The sequence below is a fragment of the Glycine soja genome, chromosome 20 (assembly GCF_004193775.1).
Source record: "Glycine soja cultivar W05 chromosome 20, ASM419377v2, whole genome shotgun sequence".
Lineage (NCBI taxonomy): Eukaryota > Viridiplantae > Streptophyta > Magnoliopsida > Fabales > Fabaceae > Glycine > Glycine soja.
Genome location: NC_041021.1, coordinates 25,595,336 through 25,616,771, shown reverse-complemented (window position 1 = coordinate 25,616,771; position 21,436 = coordinate 25,595,336). Strand labels below are relative to the sequence as shown.

General features: G+C 35.3%; 1 protein-coding gene across 1 annotated transcript; it reads right to left on the bottom strand.

Annotated features, from left to right (window-relative positions):
* Positions 1-3,421: 3,421 nt before the first annotated feature.
* On the bottom strand, positions 3,422-8,110 carry LOC114401927. The gene is made up of 5 exons (XM_028364501.1): positions 8,041-8,110; positions 6,862-7,115; positions 6,433-6,759; positions 3,679-4,269; positions 3,422-3,598 (listed from the first exon to the last, which is right to left on the bottom strand). The coding sequence occupies exons 1-5, from the start codon at positions 8,108-8,110 to the stop codon at positions 3,422-3,424; spliced, it is 1,419 nt and encodes a 472-aa protein (XP_028220302.1).
* Positions 8,111-21,436: the final 13,326 nt, after the last annotated feature.

The following is a 21,436-nucleotide window of genomic DNA, read 5'->3' as shown; positions in this document are numbered from 1 at the left end:
CAGTTTGAGAATTCTTTTGATTCTTCCCTTTCCCTTAAACAAAAGATTTCAAAGGACTAACCGCCTGAGAATTCTTAGTTTTAACACATTGGAGGGTACATCCTTTGTGGTACAAGTAGAGGGTACATCTACTTGGGTTTGACTGAGAACAAGAGAGGGTACATCTCTTGTGGATCAGTTCTAGTGGAGGGTACATCCACTAGGTTCAAAGAGAACAAGGGAGGGTACATCCCTTGTGGATCTTTGCTTGTAAATGATTTTACAAGGTTGAAAGAAATCTTAAGGACCACAGATCGCTTGGGGACTAGATATAGGCACGGGTTGTTGCCGAACCAGTATAAAACTATTGTGTTTGTCTTCTTCTTCCCTACACTCTTTAATTTCCGCTGTGCACTTTAATTATCGCTTTTACTTTTGGTTAAGTTTCTATTTCTGTTCTTTACTTTCTTAACTTAATAGTAAAATTCTAATTGAATCTAGTAACATTAAGAAGGATAAGTTTTTTAATTAGTAAAGGTTCATTAATAATTAATTGAACCCCCCCTTCTTAATTATTCTAAGGCCACTTGATCCAACAATTATTGTTATTTCACTTACAATAGGTTTATCTCAAAGATCGTTGTCCCTTACCGCCTATGGCATTGTTGTGGTCAAGCAATTCATATCCTCAGGCAAAACAGTGGCCAACTGCATACGTAGGTAGAATGCAACAGTACTTAAGCCTAATGACAATTAAAACAACGCATGTAGACATAAATGAACATTGAAGCTGTAACATTTGTGTATCTATATTTACGATTGGATTTGTATTGATGTAACATGTCAGTATTGAAATACTAATGAATTGTTGTGTGATGTGATACGACAATGACTAGCGTGACACGACATGACTATGAATGATTTGACTCGACATTGATTGACGTGACACGGTAATGACTAACATGACACGACATTGAATGACGTGACGCGTCTGTTAAAAGTGAAGCCATGCACCTGCATGCCATGTATATATGAGGCATGGCTAGGCGCCCATCTGTCGCACATCAAGTGGTATTCACATTCTATAAAAAAAATCGACAAACAATGGCATTCTTAGGAGAAACTTCCTCTCAGACGATCGTCAACTCAAGGTTGGCCTTCATTTTTGCAAATGGATCCGTTATTCACAACGAGTATGGGGTTTATTTTCAAAGTTCAAATCCAGTGCCCATGCAAGTACCAAACATGTGTGATTTTCAACTCTTAAAAGCAGAATGCACAACACCCTTGAGCTAAATGACAATCAAGTTGAGGATGAAATTCATTACCGACGACCACTCGAAGATACAGGTAACAAAATTCACTTCCAATGTATGCAATTGAAAGATGACATGGATGCGAACACAATGTTAATGTCTAATGATCGATTTTCATGTGTTGGACCGATTGAGTTGTTATGCACCATTGGTAGAACAACAGATGGAATTTTAAACTTACTTGAACGCACTATGACCCCTACTTAAGATGCGGTTCTGTATTACAACGGAAGGTGGAACATGCCACGCCAAAACAACTTTGTAGGTTATGCGTTCACGGGAAAAAATCTCCAAAAATTTGATATTCCAAAAGGATGTACCACAGATGAACTGAAGAATTTGATCAAGCAAGTAACACCTAAAGGGAATCCTCCTAATGGGATTCATGAATCCCAACTTGTAAGGCGCTTGTTTTTTCGATAACTTGCTCATTTGGAGTATTCTGAAAAAATTTTAAAATTTGAAATTATTGAGCTGAAATCTGACGACGACGTGCTGAAGGTGTTGGTAGAGTCCAATTACTGGAAACAATTTGTGCCAATAGAAATTTTGGCTCTCTTTAGTAAACCAGTTATGGAGAATGAGGACGAGGTGGTTACGTCGTTGCAAGATTGAATGCTGGTTTTATTTTGCGGTGTTTCATGCGAATTATATTTGTGTCCACCATGTTCAACTGAATGTAATGTGTTAGTGTGTAAACAACTCTTTGTCACTTTGTTTACGATTATTGTTGTTTGTAAGTGACCCATTTCTTATATGTATTATATATGAAAAACAGATGCTTAATGTCGTTGGTACTAAATAATTGTTCAGAATTATGTAAAATTGTTAAAGTATGTTATTATTATAGTAATTGAATAATAAATTTATATAATTACTTTTTATTTTTTAAAAATAAATAACTAATAATTTAATTTTACTTTGAAATCTTATGAAATTATTTTTCCTTAAAGATAAAAATCATATAAATAAATTTAAATAATTTCATAAATAAATGTTTTATCGATTAATCTTTATATTATAAGCTCGTTAGAAACACATAAATAATTATATATTAATAATAATGATTCAAACTCAAGATGTCTCACTCCCTTCTTTCTTTCTTAATTATCAAATTAATCTTATAACTCTTACTTTTATTCTATTTATAATACTTGAACTGAAAATGTTAATTAAGAAAATTCAAGCTTTTATTTTTGTAATTTAAACAACAGACATAACTTAATCACTTATTTTACTAAAAATTAAATGATAAACCCTTTCAATCTTTTTTATATATAACTTAATGCATTGGTTTGTTTGCCAAGTTTTGTTTTTTTTTTTAGTTATTATTTTATCTCAAATTGATGTAAAATGCGGGGGAAGTGATTTTCTTGATTTCACTTTTTTCCTTTTAATTTCTTAAGAAATTAAATCATTTTTTTGTTCGATAATTCAAAAATAATAAATAATTTATGTTAATAAAAAAATGGAGTAAAAAATTATATTTTAATTAGTATAAAATATTTCTAAATAACTTATTTATTTATTTTCACTCTCTTTTCCATTATCCTAAACGGGTAAAAATAAATTTATTCATTTCTTTCATTTTATTTTTATTTATTCGAATATTATATTTTTTTACTATATTTTCATCAATTTTATTCTTTGATTTTTTTTCTCTATTTTGAACTCATAATCTAAATTAACTTAAAGAAAGTAATTGTTCTTCAAAATCTTTGGAAAAAAAATTCACATGTAATTTTTTTTAATAAATTACAAATTTCTGTCTCCCTAGATGAAATAATATTATTTTTTAGTTTCTCCAAAGCGGGAGTAAATCACCTTGTTCCATTATTTTATCTTCTCTATTTTATATATTGAAAAAACATTAATTTCATAATTTTTAGTTATTTACTTGTATCTTGTTTTATTTGGATAGATAATTTTTTATTCTCTCTATGTACGTGTGTGTGGTTTATATTTAAATTTCAAAGCATATATATATATATATATATATATATAGAGAGAGAGAGAGAGAGAGAGAGAGAGAGAGAGAAATTAAAAATGCTCTAACAATATGTGTCTTATCACATATATAAAGGAATACTAAAATTAAAACTTTAAATACAATAAAAATATGTATCCTATTCTATGCACCATCTTTGTCGCAGCCTAAGACTTCCATCTGCGGCGTCATCACCTCTAGCGATCCTGAGGCAACGAGCCATGATGTCATATAACTCAGTGCCTTCAGTGACCATCCTGAGGTTGACGACCCGCTCCAAATCCTCAGCGATCGCTTGACATCCTTGGCAATCAACCTGTCACAGTCAAAATAACAAAGTTAGTATCAAATTTTTAAAAAATTTAAATTATGAAAAACTACACAATTTTAGCTTACCATTAAATGCGTAGGGAGATCGGATGCAACTGGAACCTCTGGGATAGGTGGCTCGACGAACTCCTCATCATGTGGGGTAGGCAGATGTCTCAGCTCAGCACCGTCCTCGATCGGTGTGACAAACGGGTGGGAAATCTGGAAAAACCAATCCATGTAGTCTAGCGCTACCTGGCCAGGAACTACACAGATCTCCCCTGCGGGCACTAGATGGTCTGAAAAGTGCAGCCACCGACCGTCTATATCAAGACCCGTCAACGAATCACGAATAGGCGGCGGAGGGACGGTCTGAATGTAGCCGAACTGTCGAAGCACCCACTCTGGTCGAACGTAGACGACTATCTGACCCCATCTTAGCTGGCCCGTGTAGGATGAGATCAGGTCGAAGCCCTTAACTCCCTGGTGCTTTGCATAGGGCATCCAGCACACGTCCATCACAGTCAGGGCTTCTATACGTGCCTGGTATGGGGCTCCCTTGATCCCCCTCATATGAGCCTTACTCGTAAGCCACCTAGAGGCACGTGGGCTTGCCTCAGCATAAGCATCATCAACGACGCACTGATGCACCATCGGAAAGTGCTCGTATATCCAGCACTACAAACACGAAGTCAACATCAATAAAAAACATGTATTTCATCCTAGTTCAATTTAAATTATAAGTAACAAAATATTTACTTGAGATAATGTCATGTAACAGCCCATCTGCCATGTAGGGGTCTGCGACGCTTCATTCAGATGGTCATACAAGTGCACCAATGCTGCCAATCCCCAAGAGAATCCCCCTGCCTAGTCCAGGTCCCTGAAAGCCTCCAAGTGCATGACATGAACATGTGTTGCACTCTTATTAGCGAAAAGAGTGCAATCCACCAAGTGGAGGAGATACGCGTGGGCTGCTACAACCCAACGTCTGGCCCGACACCTGGTCTGGTACACCTCCCGGAGCCAAGACAACCGAACATGAGGCCTGTAGAAGCAAAGCTTCATGGTGAATCAAAGGTGATTCAAAGGTGTTTTGATGATAACAATGATGATAACAAAAGATGATGACAAAGGTGATGACAAAAAGCTCAAAGATCAATCAAAGAACAACTCAAGTGAATCAAAGATAAATCAAAGAACAACTCAAGTAAATCAAGAACAATTCAAGAGTTCAAGATAAGAATCAAGAAGAATTCAAGACTCAAGAAGAAAGTCTAGAGACAAGAATCAAGATTCAAGGTTCAAGATCTCAAGATCTCAAGAATCAAGATCAAGATTCAAGAATAAAGAGAAGACTCAATCAAGATAAGTATTAAAAAGTTTTTTCAAAACTTTGAGTAGCACATGAATTTTTGACAAAACCTTTTACCAAAAAGTTGTAATCCATTACAATGTTTTGGTAATCGATTACCAGTGCCCTTGAATGTTGAAATTGTTGTAATCGATTACCAGTAACAAAATGAGTTTGAAAAAGTTTTCAAACTGAATTTACAACGTTTCAATTATTTTCAAAAAGTTGTAATCGATTACAATGTTTTGGTAATCGATTACCAGAGCCCTTGAACGTTGAAATTCAAATTCAAATGTGAAGAGTCACATCCTTTCACACAAAAGCTTTGTGTAATCGATTACCATTGACTATTTCTGAATAAATCAAAAGATGTAACTCTTCAAAAGGTTTTTGACTTTTTCAAATTGGTTTTAAGTTTTTCTAAAAGTTATAACTCTTCTAAATGGTCTTCTTAATCAGACACGAAGAGTCTATAAAAGCAAGGCTTTGTTTTGCATTTTTCAATCAATTCATTCATTCTATCAATCAATCTTTTCCAATTCATTCTTTACACAAGCAAGTTTTCCACATTGATTTCTGAGTCTCTTTGAACTTCTTCTTCTTCTTCCTTTTGCCAAAAGCTTTCCAATGTTTTCTGGTTTTTCTAAACCTTGAAAACTTGTGCTATTCATCTTTTTCATTCTCTTCTCCCTTTGCCAAAAAGAATTCGCCAAGGACTAACCGCCTGAATTCTTTTTGTGTCTCTCTTCTCCCTTTTCCAAAAGAACAAAGGACTAACCGCCTGAATTCTTTTGTGTCTCCCTTCTCCCTTGTCAAAGAATTCAAAACGACACAGTCTCAGAATTTTTTTTATTCTTCCCTTTCCCTAATACAAAAGTGTTCAAAGGACTAACCGCCTGAGAATTCTTTTGTATCCCCATTCACAAAGTATCAAAGGTTTAACAGCCTGAGATCTTTGTCTTAACACATTGGAGGGTACATCCTTTGTGGTACAAGTAGAGGGTACATCTACTTGGGTTTGACTGAGAGCAAGAGAGGGTACATCTCTTGTGGATCAATTCTAGTGGAGGGTACATCCACTAGGTTCAAAGAGAACAAGGGAGGGTACATCCCTTGTGGATCTTTGCTTGTAAATGGATTTTTACAAGGTTGAAAGAAATCTCAAGGACCGCAGGTCGCTTGGGGACTGGATGTAGGCACGGGTTGTTGCCGAACCAGTATAAAAACTCTTGTGTGTTTGTTTCCTTCTTCCCTACTCTTTTACTTTCCGCTGTGCATTTAATTTTTGCTTTTACTTTCTATTAAGTTTCTCTTCTACTCCATATTCTCTTAACAAAATAAGTAAAAGCCTTAGAAGAGTAATTTTTAATTAGTAAAGGTTTAGGAATAATTAATTCAACCCCCCCTTCTTAATTTTTCTGAGGCCACTCGATTTAACAAGGCCCAGACGCCTGACGGGTCTCAGCTCTAGCCTTCTCAGGGCTTACCTTAAGCAGCTCTGTCAACAACATGACCACGTCGAAAGTAACCAGCGGCTCGAAGGTATGCAGCGCGTCAGTGATGGGAAGGTGTAGAACTGACGACACGTCATCTAGAGTGATCGTCAACTCTCCTACTGGCAGGTGGAAGGTGCTGGTCTTCCCATGCCACCTCTCAACGAAGGCGAATATAAGTCCAGGATTAGTGGTGATTACCGAACACCTGATCAGTGGACTCAATCCGGTGGCCGCAATCATGCTTTCTATCTCAGGCGCTGGTCTCCCAAATTTATAGACTTTTCTACAATGGGAGACTACCTTCAGCTCGGGTCGTTCCTAAATTGAATAACACATATCAGTTTATAAAAATGTCTATATAAAAAAAAATCCAACTATAAATAATTATCATATAATTACTCAACGTCAAAATGTGAGTACCTTTCCACTCCAAATGCTATGTGTCAGGTGCTTGGAAAAACCAGTCAAAATTGATGGGTCGCATGGCCCACCAGGGAATTCCTCATCAACAACAGGTGAACCCTCACTACCATCAGTAGTCACTCCCTCACTACCATCAGCAGTAGGTGAACCCTCACTACCATCAATAGCCACTCCCTCACTACCATCAGCAGCAGGTGAACCCTCACTACCATCAGTAGCCACTCCCTTTGCGTCCGCAGCATCGACGACGCCTGTTATCTCCGGAGTAGCGTCAGACACATGAGGAACATCCTCATTCAATTAAGGCACATCCTCAGATGTCTGAGTAACATCCTCAGTCACATGAGGAAAATGAACCCGTTGCCTACGTACTGAAGCAGTAGGCCTACGTCAAGGAACTTCAAGTTGATACGCATCCTAACTCATGTCTCTGCCTCTACCAGTTCCTAAGGCACGACCTAGACCTCATGTTCTAACCATGATCTGAAATCATGAAGAACATTTACTTTTTTTTTTTTGGTAAAATTAAGTATTAAAATAATTGGTAACAAAGCTTTGTCATTACTAATTTGTTCAAATACAAGTTTTGTATGTTTCTTACTAATTTGGTCAAATTAAGTTTTGTATGTTTCTTGGACATGATCTTGTCATGCAAAATTTGAACATGATCTTCTCATGATATGTGTGACAGTGTCACTTGTTGGTAGGGGTTGAGTGGTCCCCTAAGTGTTACTGCATGATATGTGTGACATTGTCATGTGAAATTTGTGTGACATTATCATGTGAAATTATTTAGTCATGATATATGTGACATTATGCATGGCATTTTGTTGAAAATTCTATCTTCTCATAACTACTTGATTAGGAGGGACATGTGGAATGAAGGCATGCCAGGTATGAAATTGTTCTATTTGAAGTGTGAACCTTTATTATAAATGTTCTTCAGGCACAAGCTTTGTATTCTAGTAGTTTCAACTATCAACTTGAGTCCAATGAGTTGGAGAGGTAGTGGTTGAGGTCAACAATGGTGTCGAAGAAGGAAGTGTGTATTATGGATTGAGAAATTTGTAATAGGCACAAATGTATTGCATATTGGTTAATCTGTAATACATTTGTATCATGGATTACCCAATCCAAAATCCGCATGTATGTATTATAGAATGTATTATGAATTACCCAATCTGTAATTATATAGAAGTGGTACAACATAATGGTGGTTCAATGCAGCGTGGAGGTTCATGGTCATAGTCGTGCGCATGGCGGTGTGATGTGGAGGTGGCATTCGGTGGTGGTGTTTGAGTGTAGAAGTGGTGTTGGCTGGCGGTGTTTGAGTGGAATGGTGGTGTTGGGTGTAGTGGTCATGGAGGTTTGGGGGGCAGACATCTAGGTTTTCTAGGGAAAGGAAAGGTAAGAAGGAAATATTAAAATTTTTGGAACTGCACCACGGGTAAGACAAAAACTCTTTTCTAGTTAGCTAATTTCATTCAATCTTTTGCATTATCATGAAGCAGTTTGTTCTCTCTCGAAGGATTTATGTTTTTCCTTTTTAGCTTTTTAGTTATTATAAGTCTCTGGTATTGAATTGTTTAAGAAACAAAAGCAGATGATACTACATTAGTCCATTCTATTCTTGAATTATTTAAGACATGGAATTTTAGATTGAAGAATTAGTGTTATGCAAGACTCCAAGTTCAATTTAGGATCAGGACCTCCTAATCATACTATCATAGTATGGACTTTTATAGAAGAATTACAAATAGGTTGCATGGTGCTTTTGTTTTGTTAATTTGACTATTTTGAAACGAGCCAAATCGTGATGAAACTTCAACTCTTCAAGCAGTTAGTATTACTAAAGATTAGCTTTTGTTATGAGTTACGAAGTTTACCAATTCACTTTGACTTGCTATGGTTTGTATTTTTATTTAGTGTTTAATCAATAATAGTTCACTATGGTAATGCAATTTAGTGTTTAATTCATAATAGGAGTGTTGGACATCAACCTGCAATGTTTATAGTTTTCTAAATTCCTCTAGCCCTGTGTAGATGGGGGTTGATTACAGAAGGATTTGCCACTCTTTTAGTGGTTCATTCTATTGTGTTGGGGGTTTCATTATTAGTATCCTTAAAAGTATGTTCTGTGTGTTATTGTGCTTACACATTTTTTGTCAAGTTTTTCTCCATTTCTTTGTTTGTTTTAAACTTTTGTTATTGATTTACAGGCAAGACGAGCTTTGAGGGCCCTGAAGGCAGTGGTGAGGTTGCAAGCTATATTTCATGGTTGGCAAGTGAGAAAGCAAGCAGCTGTTACTCTAAGGTGCATGCAGGCTCTTGTGCGAGTTCAAGCACATGTCAAGCCAAGGAATGTGGGGAACTCTCAAGAAGGGAAATCTGCAAGTGAGCGGTGCAATGAAGCTGATCCTGTTAAGCAAGCTGAGGTATCATAAGTTTTTCACAATTTGCCTCAAGGTTGTGTGACATAACATTCTGAAATGTTGATGTCATGTTAAGCTGGTAAGGAGATGTTAACATTTAGCATAATGTGCCATGTTATTGTCAGCAAGGGTGGTGTGACATTCCAAGAACTGTGGAAGAAGTTAAGGCAAAATTACAAATGAGGCAGGAAGGAGCAATTAAGAGGGATAGAACAAAGGCATATTCTCAGTCTAAGATGGTTTTAAGATTCTTTGTTTTAAGGGTTTCTGCAACTCAACTACTGGCATTTTTCTGTTACCCATGAAAGCAAGTTTCCCTAATGATATGCTAAGTAGCTGCAAGAGATCCATGTATTGGATGCGACTGAAGAAATCCCTTCTTGGATTTGTTCTTGTTTCATCCTTAATATTTCTAATATTTTGTTTCATATTTCCTCAAACCACTGCATTGGGCTTCTTGGATTTCTCTTACAAGAGTGATGATAACTTGGTCCACACCACCTTAAAAAGTGCTGAGAAAACCCCTATGCTACATCATGACCCGGGAAAGAGTAATCTCTCTATATCTAATGAGATGAATCATCTAATGGATAAAAGGAATAGAAGCATGAAAAAAGAATTTGGTGAATTGTCCAAGGATCAATGTTTGTGAAGAATATTGATGCTTTTGGGAGCATGAAGACCGAGGAGAAATTGTTTGAGCTCTTAGTCTTGTTAAGGATATAATTGCAACAAGAGGTCTTGGGCTCTGTCAAGGAATTTAGCTCAACACTAATGCTTATTAGTCTGTCATCACTTTGAAGGGTTTCTTATTGACTTAAGTATTGGAGTATTTTTCCTAGTATTTATCATTTTTCATGATATCTAAATTGTATGAAAACTTTAAAGAACTAACTAAAAATTCAATTTGTCATTTCTCATATACATATGCACTTTGTAATAGCAAATAAAAAAAAACTAACTAATAATATGAATAAAATGATGGTTCAGGGATAATTAAAAAAAAAGAAGCAATATACAATAAAACATGTCGCTGCAGAAGAAGGTTCTTTCGCAAGAAGGATTTCCTTCATGCGGAAGAACCTTCTTCCATAGCAACATATGGAAGAGCCTTCTTTTGCGACTATCCACGAAAGAACGTTCTTCCGTAGCTCCACATGGAAGAAGGTTCTTCCGCAGACATGATTTCTCAACCCATGGAAGAACCTTCTTCTACATGTTCACGCAGAAGAAGGTTCTTTCGTGGATGAGAAATCATTTATGCGGAAGAAGGTTCTTCCGCAGATCCATGCGGAAGAAGGTTCTTCCGCAGATCCATGCGGAAGAACGTTCTTCCGTGGTTGAGAAAACCTACCTACGGAAGAACCTTCTTTCGCATGTGACAGATGCTTCATCTCCTTCGTGCGAAAAATGGTCCTTCTGTTGGTTCACGCGGAAGAACCTTCTTCCGCAGGAACCAACGGAAGAACCATCTTCTGCACGAAGGAGACGAACCATCTATCGCATGCGGAAGAAGGTTCTTCCACACATTCACATGGACGAACCTTCTTCTTCTCCCTCACACAACAATCAAAACACAGAGGTCGTCTACCCTAAGGCCATTCCTCCATGGATGCAGTCCTAAGCTCTAAGTCATCTACCCTACACCAATAATCAAAGAAAAAAGCAATTAGAGAGTAAGAAAAGGAAGCTAACCTCGACACCGGAGAATGTATAACGAAATGCAGGTGGAAATGGCCGCGCCGAAGATGAAAACAGAGAAGACGAAAAGGGAGAAGCTGCGAAAGAAGAGGAACGAGCAAGAAGATGTGGAAGAAGGTGTGGCGCTGGGTGTGGATCTCGCTTTTTATTTAAAATTAACCAAGGACAATTTTGTCCATTCATTAAAGTGTTGGGTGCACCAGCAATAATGCTGGATGCACCTAGCAACAGCCACGTATTAGATACACTAAAAAAGTTTACATTTAATTTAGGCTCACACTAAAATAAACTCCATTTTCTTTTAACTCTATCTCTATATTGAATTTCAATAATAAAAATAACAATATATTATAATTTAAAGTTGTTTAGTAATTGTAAATATATAATATAATTTATATTTAAAGATTTAGTTATTTTAAATTTTAATTACAATTTATTTATTTTAAATTTTAATTATATAAAATAATTATTTATTCTATAATATACAGATCATAAAATAAGAATATTTTTAAAAATGAAGAATATTTAGAAAAAATTAATAATTAATAATTAATAATTAATGAATGTCTCTCTACTTTAAACCCCTTATTAATTTCTCTTCGTAAGAGATTGCATCATCTATTATACTCCCTTCTATTTTTCTTCTCTTTCATTAGGTGACGAGTGATAACTGACAAATAACTACTTAATGTCCACCTATTACTTTTGAAAATTTTCACGTGGCATTATATTTAGAAAACACGCTGCTGAGTACTGACTTTTTCTATTCGATGAACGATGCTTTTAAGGTGTTTAGGTTACTAACTTGTGCCATGTGGAGCTGCATACTTACCGACAAAGTAATGCATTGCAATGACTGACTTGGTTGGGAAGAGGAACCATTCTTTGGTCCAATTTAATTTGCGTACCAATCTCTCTCCATATCGTTTTCCTTTGTATCTATGATGATTTGATGTCATCAATTCGTCATTATTTGATGGAAAGGATTTGTTTATGTAATTTTATTCTTTGTTATGCTTTTGCTGGAAAATTGTGAGTTTTAATGGATGAATTTATTTTGGGTTCTTAGATTATTTTTTGTGGGCCACATAATTAATGTTACATAGAATATAAGAAATTTGTTCATTTTTTGTTATAATGATAGATCCCAATTTGGATTTTTAAATTATTTTTTGTGAGTTTCATATATAAAATTAGTTAAGAAAAAAATATTAAAAAATATTGTTTTTTTGAAAAAAAAAAAAGTTTTTGAAAGTTCTTCTCCTATACTCTAACCTCTAGCATAAAAAATTCTTGAATAAAAATAATAATAAATTTGATGGATAGGTGTTCTTGAGCTCAATAACCCCATTAAAGATGACCTAACATAGTTTCTTTAATTTTTGTTTGACATTGAGTGTCAACTATTCGTTTATTTTAGTTGGTTGATATTATATGAAATAACTGAATAGTTGAATTAAATGTTTTGATGGATGACTCAACTAATAGTATAAATAGTGTTGAGATTACTCGAGGCAGCTTACCCTCAAGGTAGACTTAGATTCAAATGATACGGGATCAACCATGTAAAATAAAATTCATCTAATAAATAAATGTCATTAATTTGTAATTAAACAAAATATTCATAAATTTGATGTGTGCTTTTAGAATTTGAAAATTATAACATTTCCCCGCATGTTTGTCTATTGTCACTTTGAGAAACAAGAACTTCTTTGATTGTAAGAAAAATAAAGTTTAACTATTAGAGTTTAACAAAGTTTAAGAAAATAAAAACAATTATATAATAACTAGAATTAATAAAATATATGTCAGTGAACACGAGCTTCCTAGTCCGTCATGCAAACGTAGGGTCAACCATAGTTGTACTTTGTTAATAGGGAGGTCCATAGCCCAGTGGGTATCGAGCTCGTGGCGTAAATGCTTAAGTATGAATATATCATGATGGTGGCATCTCCCTATTGAGATAAAGTTGGTCCTAATGAGTCAGTAGAACGATCCATATAACCTAATTGAAATTTTGGTTTTCCTTTAACTCTTGATAATTGATTTTTGTTTCCTTACTTTTTATTTGCGATTTTAGTCCCTATATTTTAGAAAACTCACAATTTAGATTCAATCCTCAATTTTGCATACGTTTACTTCTGCTATTTGTTAAATGTTAATTACTACCTCATGACAATACTAATACATTATTTATTAAATTGCATACGCATATTCTTTCCAGAAAGATTAGCCATAATGAATTTTGTAGGCGTAAAAGCATGTGTACAGAGATATTATGACGTTTGGTGGGGTTAAGTTTTTATTGCATGATTCAATATTTGGAGATTGATAAACGTAAAATTTACCGGTTTTTCATATGTATTTTGTGACATTTATTTGGCATTTTAGTTAACTTTAGGTCTTGGTTTAAATCAAATTAGCTTTAAATTCAATTTTTACTTTGTCTTAGGAAGAATTTTATGTTGTAGTTATTTTTAATGAATTTTTGATAGTTTTTCAGCAGAAATGGATCATTCTGGCACGAGCTTGAGAGATCCAAAATTAGCAGAAAGTTTTGGAATGAGAAATTGCAAAAATTGAAGATAAAAGCTAGGAAAATCAAGAGCAAGATATTTTTCAAGGATAAATTAGCTGAAGAAAGGGATAATTACTTAAATTAATTAGAGATATTATTTGTTTTGTAATTTATTGTGATTATCCCCTTAATTAAACCTAACTACAATTTTATGAATAAGAGGCTAGACATTAATTGTAAAGGTGTAGAAGTTCCGAACAGTTCTTAGAATTATATTTTAGACTTCCACCTTTTAGACGTCTTCATTTTTCCATTAGACACTCTAAGTTTTGTAACACCATAAGTTTTGAGTACTAGGAATATACCATAAGGAGAATTCTTATTAGGACTCTTCTATCTTATTTTCTGTAAATAATTGCTATTATTATTTGTATATTATTGGTTTTGTACTAAGCATGTACACATGTTGTGATAGTGTGTTCTTATACACGTGTGTATTTTGTATCTATCGTTGTTGTTGTTGTTGTCTTTGTTATAGTATATTATATTGCATTTGGTGTTATAAGAGTTAGATTAACTTCTTATAGTTAAAATGCTTGAAAAGTTGTCTTAGTCTAGTGTTAGTTTGATTATGATAGCCTTAGATAGACCACGTCATATTTTGAGTTATAGTTGTTCGGCTTGAGATTATGTTTTAAATCACGATCAAGTTTTTGTCATAGTAAGAGTTGTAGTGGAGGTCATGGTGGATGAAGCCATTGGGTCAATGCGTTCTTGGGAGTGATCACAAGTGATGGAAGCTTGCTTGAAAAGCTTCTATGGAGGCTGAATCTTTAAGCTTCAATAAGATCCTTTAATGGTGATTTTCAGTCATGTAGCTGCAACGAAAGATAAAGGAGAAAAGGTGAGAAGAGGTGCCATCCACTAGAGAATAAGCCACGAAAAGAGAAGCTTCACCACCAAGAGAGTGCCTTGGATAAGAAGCTTAGAGAGGAAGCTTCAATGGAGGAAGAGAATGAGAGAGAGAGGTGGGGGGGGGGGGCATGGGAATTGAAGGAGATTAAGAAGAGAAGTTGAACTATGAAGTGTGTCTCACAAGTTTCTCATTCATCAAAGTTATGACAAGTGTTACACATGTTTTTATTTATAGCCTAGCACATGGGAAACTTCCTTGAGAAGTTAGGAAGTAGCTTCCTTGGGAAACTAGAGGAAGAAAACTTCCTAGAGAGGGGGGGGGGGGTACTCACACCCCTCCAATAGCTAAGCTCACCCCATGCCAAAATACTTGAAGGTAGATAAAAAAGTCCTTACTACAAAAACTACTCAAAATGCCCTGAAATACAAGGCTAAAACCTTGTACTACTAGGGCGCCCTTAACTTCTAGGGTAGGGTGCCCTTAATTTGTAGGCCAAAATACAAGGCCCAAAAGAAGGAAAAACCTATTATAATATTTACAAAGAAAAGTTGGCTCATACTTAGCCCATGGGCCCAAAATCTATCCTAAGGCTCATGAGAACCCTAGGGCCTTATTTTGCATCTCTGGTCCAATCTTCTTGGAGTCTTATATCCAATGCCCTTGGGGATAGGATTGCATCATCCCCTCCCCCTTGAAAAGGATTTGACCTCAAATCTAAAGGTTCTTGAAACTCTAGGCTTCTTCCCTTGACACTTGTAAAATGAATAAAAATATATATATTAGTGGTGTTGGGTATGCTATTTAAAAAATTAAGGAAAGTAATGCAATAAAACATACATTTTTCTATATTTTCATGTTGATTACTCCTACCAAAAAGTATGACAAACCTAAGGTGTCCCATATGAGCACCTAGGTTTGTATTGAAACCAAAAATAAGAACAAACCTACCTAATGAGTCTCTATGTATGTGAATCATGAAGATGTTGGATGCATGGGTGATTTTACAAAAGAGGGTTGCACCACTCAACACATTCATCATACCACCTATCATAGGGATTTGTTGCCTTATAATACCTATTTTGGGCACCAACAAAGCACAAGGATTTAAGCTCTTACAAAACAAACCCTCATCCAACAACTCCTTTACTTGAGGAATAATATCAAGCTCAAGAGGTATGGCAGTGCTAAGAAGTGCTCTTTTACAAAGGAGAAGATGCAGAGGTTGTCTAAGAAGGGAAGTTTCTTTAATGTTTGTGTTTATTTCAAAATGACTTTCCTTCTTAGCTAACCTCTTGGAGGAGACACTTAGTTCCTTACACTCCTCCTTAACCATTAAAGGTTGTTCTTCTTTTCCTTTTATATTCTTCCCCTTATTATCTTTGGGCTTAGAAGGTGCAACCCCTAAGATGCCTTGACCTTGGTCTTTCTTTGGATAAGAGTGAGGCTTCCATTTAAGTTGTTGCTCTACCTTTATGCAAAGTTGGACTAGGTCATCTCGGTCCCTATAAGGAAGGAGTTCAACCTTGTCCTTCACTTCCATATTAAGTCCACTTAGGAACCTAGCAATATTTGTTCTTTCATCCTCCCTAAGCCCAGCTCTCAAAAGGAGTAGTTCCATTTGTTGCCTATACTCTTCAACACTCATACTCCCTTGTCTAAGCCTTTGGAGCATGTCCATAAGCTCCCTTTCATAGTAGAAGCGGATGTGCCTCTTCCTAAGGGCTCTTTTCAAGTCATTCCAATACTCTACTGGAGGATCCCTATGAATCCTTCTTTCCCTAACAAGGGAAGTCCACCAATAGAGGGCATGCCCTTGGAAGCTAAGGGTAGCCAAAGGAACCTTCCTTTCCTCACTTGTATGATGGCAAGCAAAGAGTTGCTCAACATTCATTTCCCAATTTAAATAAGCCTTTACATTGTTCTTCCCATGGAAGTATGGGAGGTTAATGTTAGCTTCTCGAGGCTTTCTTTCCTTTTCTCTCCTATGGGAGTGAGGTCTAGGATGTGACCTATGCCTTCCTCCATAATAGTCACTAAGTTCTTCACTTAGGCTCTTGCAGGAGTCATGACTACTATACGAGACATGTTTTTCTTTTCTTAACTCTTTTAGTATTTTCCTCCTTTCTTTTTTCCTTATTTGTTCCCTCTCATCTTGACTTATTTCTACCCTTTCTTTTCCTTTTTCTTTTCTTTCTAGTTTTTCTTTCCATAACTTGAGGGAACTGAACTCATCTAATATTCTAGATAGAAGGTCCTTATGACTAGTACCCTCACCTTTAACACTAGATGAATGATGACTCATGTTGGTTCCTAAGTTGTGGTTCTTTCTTGTTGGGAGTTTGCAAAAGGTTAAAGTTAGGGTTCAAAAGAACTCAAGAAAAGTGTGATAAGTAAGAAAGTATTATGCAATAACAAGATAAACTAGGCGTGACTAGTAAAGAAAATAAGCTATGAAAGTAAGCAAGAAATTAAAGTGCAAGAAATGTAAACTAGGCGAATCCTAAGAGTGTTCGAATGACCACATTTAAGGTTCCCAACAAAACACTCACTATCCTAAGGGAAAATTGCCTAAAATTATTACACACAAATGGAAGTTTGGTAACCTATTGGAGGATCCCAACACACTTCCAATGAAAGACCTTTTTGTTACCAAATTTGAAAGTAATGAAGGTAAACGTACAAGTGTCCAATTATAAGTAAATTGCCAATTACAAAATTACAAAAAAGTCCTCAATTTTGGTGGTTGTTCTCTCTTTGGTGTTTCACTCAATTTGGAATGCTTCTTAGTCCAATAGCTCTTAAGGTGGTTGGCCCCTTGCTTCTTGACTCAAATTCTTCAACTGATGGCATTAATCCTCCTTTCCAATTCCCTATATGACAACTCACAAACAAGTAAACAAAGAGACAAGCCATAACCAAAGACCAAAAAATGAAATGAAAGCTAAACCAATATAGTTTTAACAAGACATATTTTCGAGGATTATTCATGATTCAATCCTACCCCCAAGGGCATTGGATAAAAGACTCCAAGAAGATTGGACCAAAGATGCAAGACAAGGCCCTAAGGTTCTCATGAGCCTTAGGGTAGATTTCAGGTCCATGGACTAAGTATGAGCCCACTTATCTTTGTATATATTAGATTAATGTTTCATTATTTTTGGGCCTTGTATTTAGGGCTCCATAATGTAGGTAGGGTACCCTAGAAATGTAGGATTTTTCAGCCCTTGTATTTTAGGGCACCTAGACTAGTTTTTTATATTAGGGGTAGTTTTGTAATTTCACATGCATTAAGTGAATATTTGATGTGTGTGTTGGGAAATAAATTTAATTGAATTGGGAGAAGCCCAATCCAATTAAATTATAGATGGGGAGGTGAGCATTTGCTTGCTACACCTGATTGTCACATCATATAGTCACGCTTTGTGCATGTCCTTCATGCTTTACATGCCTCGTGACACCTAAGCACACTTAGTGGAGAATCTTGGACTTGATCTTGGATTAGTGGGCTGAACCATAGCTAAAATTAACTAATCATAATTAGTGAAATTTTGGCTCCAAAATTTGGCTCCACAAATTCAATTTCAAATTCAAGTGAAATTTGAATAGAAATTCAAATTTCCCTCCAATTTTGTGTGACACTTAAGCTATAAATCTATAAATAGAGGTCATGTGTATGCATTTTTCAACTTTGATCATTTTAGAATTACACTTCAAAGTTTATACCTCATTTGAGGCACAAAATTTCGTGCTCATTCTCCCTCCCCTCATTTTCTCCTCCTTCAAGCTCTTATCCATGACTTCCTACGGTGGTGAGCTTCTTCTTGACTCATCTTCTCCTTGAACTGGCATCTCCAATCATCTTTCTTCGTTCTTCATTCCACTGCTATTAAACTTCAAGAAGAAAATGAATCCATTGATAAAGAAGATCCAAGGCCTACAAGCTCCACACGGAGCTACATCACGTGGTATCAGAGCATCTTCATCTAGGTGATATTCTTTTGCTTCCTTTATCTTTTTGTTTGGTGAATTCACTTTAATTGCTTGTTTTTCATCTTATTCTCCATGTATATCCTCCATTGTCTTTTGTTTTGGTGCTGTCTAGAGTAGATTCAAAAAAATAAACTGATTAAATCTTAGATCTACGCTTGTTCTTGCATTTCAATGGTTCAAATTTTATAGATCTACTCTTGAATCATGTTTTTGTGTTGATTTTAGGTTCTATCATTTTTCCGTCATAATCTTCTTGTACTGAACCTTTAGATCTAAATTTTATTCCAAAATATTGATTACAAAAAAAAAAAAAAATCTAAGTGTAAATTACTTAATCCATGTTGTCTTAGAGTCATGTGTAGTCATAATAATTGTCACATTATGTTCTAAGTTTGTGTTGAATTTTGATTTTGATGATTGAATTCTAGATACATTTGTTCATGTATTCATGTCATTCTTAGCCTATCTTTTGAATTTTGAGTCTAATTCATGCATGTTATTTAGTTCATAACATGTTCTAAATCAATTCTAAGAAGTAGTCTTGTTGTTGGGCTTTGTTTTGTTTTCTAAGTTTCCTATATAATGCTTATGAAAAAATTGAGTTGTGGTGCTAAGTTGTGGCTGGATTTGTGAATCAAAATAAGTCTTAAGCTCTCTTGAATTGTGTTATTCAAGAAATTTGAGCATAAGCAAACACAAATTGTAATTATCCAAGCCTTAAGCAACATAAACACTACTCTTGATTTCTTGGTTGAAATCGCAGGTGCTGGCAGCTTGAACATATGTACTTGTAAAAATTATTGGGAATTGGTCACTGCGAATTTTGAGTTGAAATTTTTAGTGAATTTTCTAAACATCTGGAAAAAAATTATAAAAAAAGAACCAAGTGATTTGGATAAAAGGAAAAAAAAAGAAAAATCACACACATTGGCAGGAAAATCAATGTCCAGAAAAAAAAGTGAAAGGGAAGTGTGCTTGTTGTTTTGGCTCGAAATTTGTTCTATAATTTGTGTCTATTTTATACCAATCATAGTTATGAAATTTTAATTGAAAATTAGTGTGAAAACATCTTCCAAAACTAGAGGTTTCTTGAGTCTTATTTTTTTAGTTTTTTTTTACTCTACTCTAGAGCCATTCTAGGTTTCTCTTTGAGTCCTAGCTTGCTTTTATGTGCTTGTCATTGCTTTAATTGTTGAATAATACTTGCAAATTTGTCTTGATAAAACTCTATTGGTTTAGATTTCATTTCATTTTTTTTGTCTTTGGTTATTTCTTGTTTCTTTGTTTCCTTGTTGGCGAGTTGCCATATAGGAAATTGCAAAGGAGGATTGGTGCCATCCATTTAAGAATTTGAGTCAAGAAGTAAGGGACCAACCACCTTAAAAGCTATTGGACTAAGAAGCACTCCAAATTGAGTGAATCACCAAAGAGAGAACAACCACCAAAATTGAGGACCTTTTTGTAATTTTGTAATTGACAATTTACTTACCTTTATTACTTTCAAATTTTGTAACAAAAAGGCCTTTCATTGGAAATAAGTTGGGAGCCTCCAATAGGTCACCCTACTTACATTTCTTTCACTTTAATTTGTTGCTTACTTTCATAGCTTATTTTCTTTACTAGTCACACCTAGCTTATCTTGTTATTGCATAATACTTTCTTCTTGCTTATCACGCTTATCTTGAGTTCTTTTGGAACCCTAGCTTTTACCTTTTTTTCAAACCCCCAACAAGAAAGAACCACAACTTAGGAACCAACATGAGTCATCATTCATCTAGTGTTAATGGCGAGGGTACTAGTCATAAGGACCCTTTATCTAGAATCTTAGATGAGTTGAGTTCCCTCAAGTTATAGAAAGAAAAACTAGAAAGAAAAGAAAAAGGAAAAGAGAGGGTAAAAATAAATCAAGATGAGAGGGAGCAAATAGGGGAAGAAGAAAGAAAATACTAAAAGAGTTAAGAAAAGAAAAACATGCCTCCTATAGTAGTCATAACTCTTGCAAGATCCTAAGTGAAGAACTTCGTGACTATTATAAAGGAAGACATATGTCACATCTTAGACCTCACTCCCCTAAAAGAGAAAATGAAAGAAAGCCTCAAGTGGATAACATTAACCTCCCATACTTCCATGGGAAGGACAATGTAGAGGCTTACGTAGATTGAGAAATAAGGGTAGAACAAAAACTTAAAAGAAAGTCTACTTTAAAATCTTATTGCTCTCACTCTTATCCAAAGAAAGACCAAGGTCTAGGAATCTTAGGGCCAACATCTTCTAAGCCCAAAGATGATAAGGGGAAGACAATAGAAAAGCAACCCACTAAGGCTAGTATGCACAAGAAGACTAGCTCTATAAAGTGCTTTAAAATCTTGGAAGAGGACACATTACTTCTCAATGCACCACCAAGAAAACCATGATTATGAAAGACCAAGACTATGGTAGCCAAGATTAGGCTACTACTTCACCTTCCTCTAGTGAACGTGAAGAAGCAAAAGAGGAAGAATCAAGTGAAGAAATCTACCCCCGAGAAGAAGGACAACCATTAATGGTTAAGGAGGAATGTAAAGAGGTAAGTGTCTCCTCCAAGAGGTTAGCTAAGAAGGAAAGTCATTTTACAATAAAGACAAACATTAAAGAAACTTCACCTCTTAGACAACCTCCACATTTTCTCCTTTGTAAAAAGACACTTGTTAGAATTGCCACACCTCTTGGGCTTAAGTTTATTCCTCAAGTAAAGGAGTTGTTGGATGAGGGTTTAGTTCGCAAGAGCTTAAATCCTTGTGCTTTGTTGGTGCTCAAAATAGGTATTATTAGGCACCAAATCCCTAAAATAGGATTTTTGAGGTTTTCTTCTACTTTAATGTTTTTGTAAGAATTTTATGGTTTAGGTTTCAGCCAAAAAAATGACAATACAAAACTCAAAGGAACCTAAACTCAACACAATTCATGGTTCAAGAACAAGAACAAGGAATTTGAACCATAGAAAATAAAATCTAGCTTCTATAGTGTGAATGTATG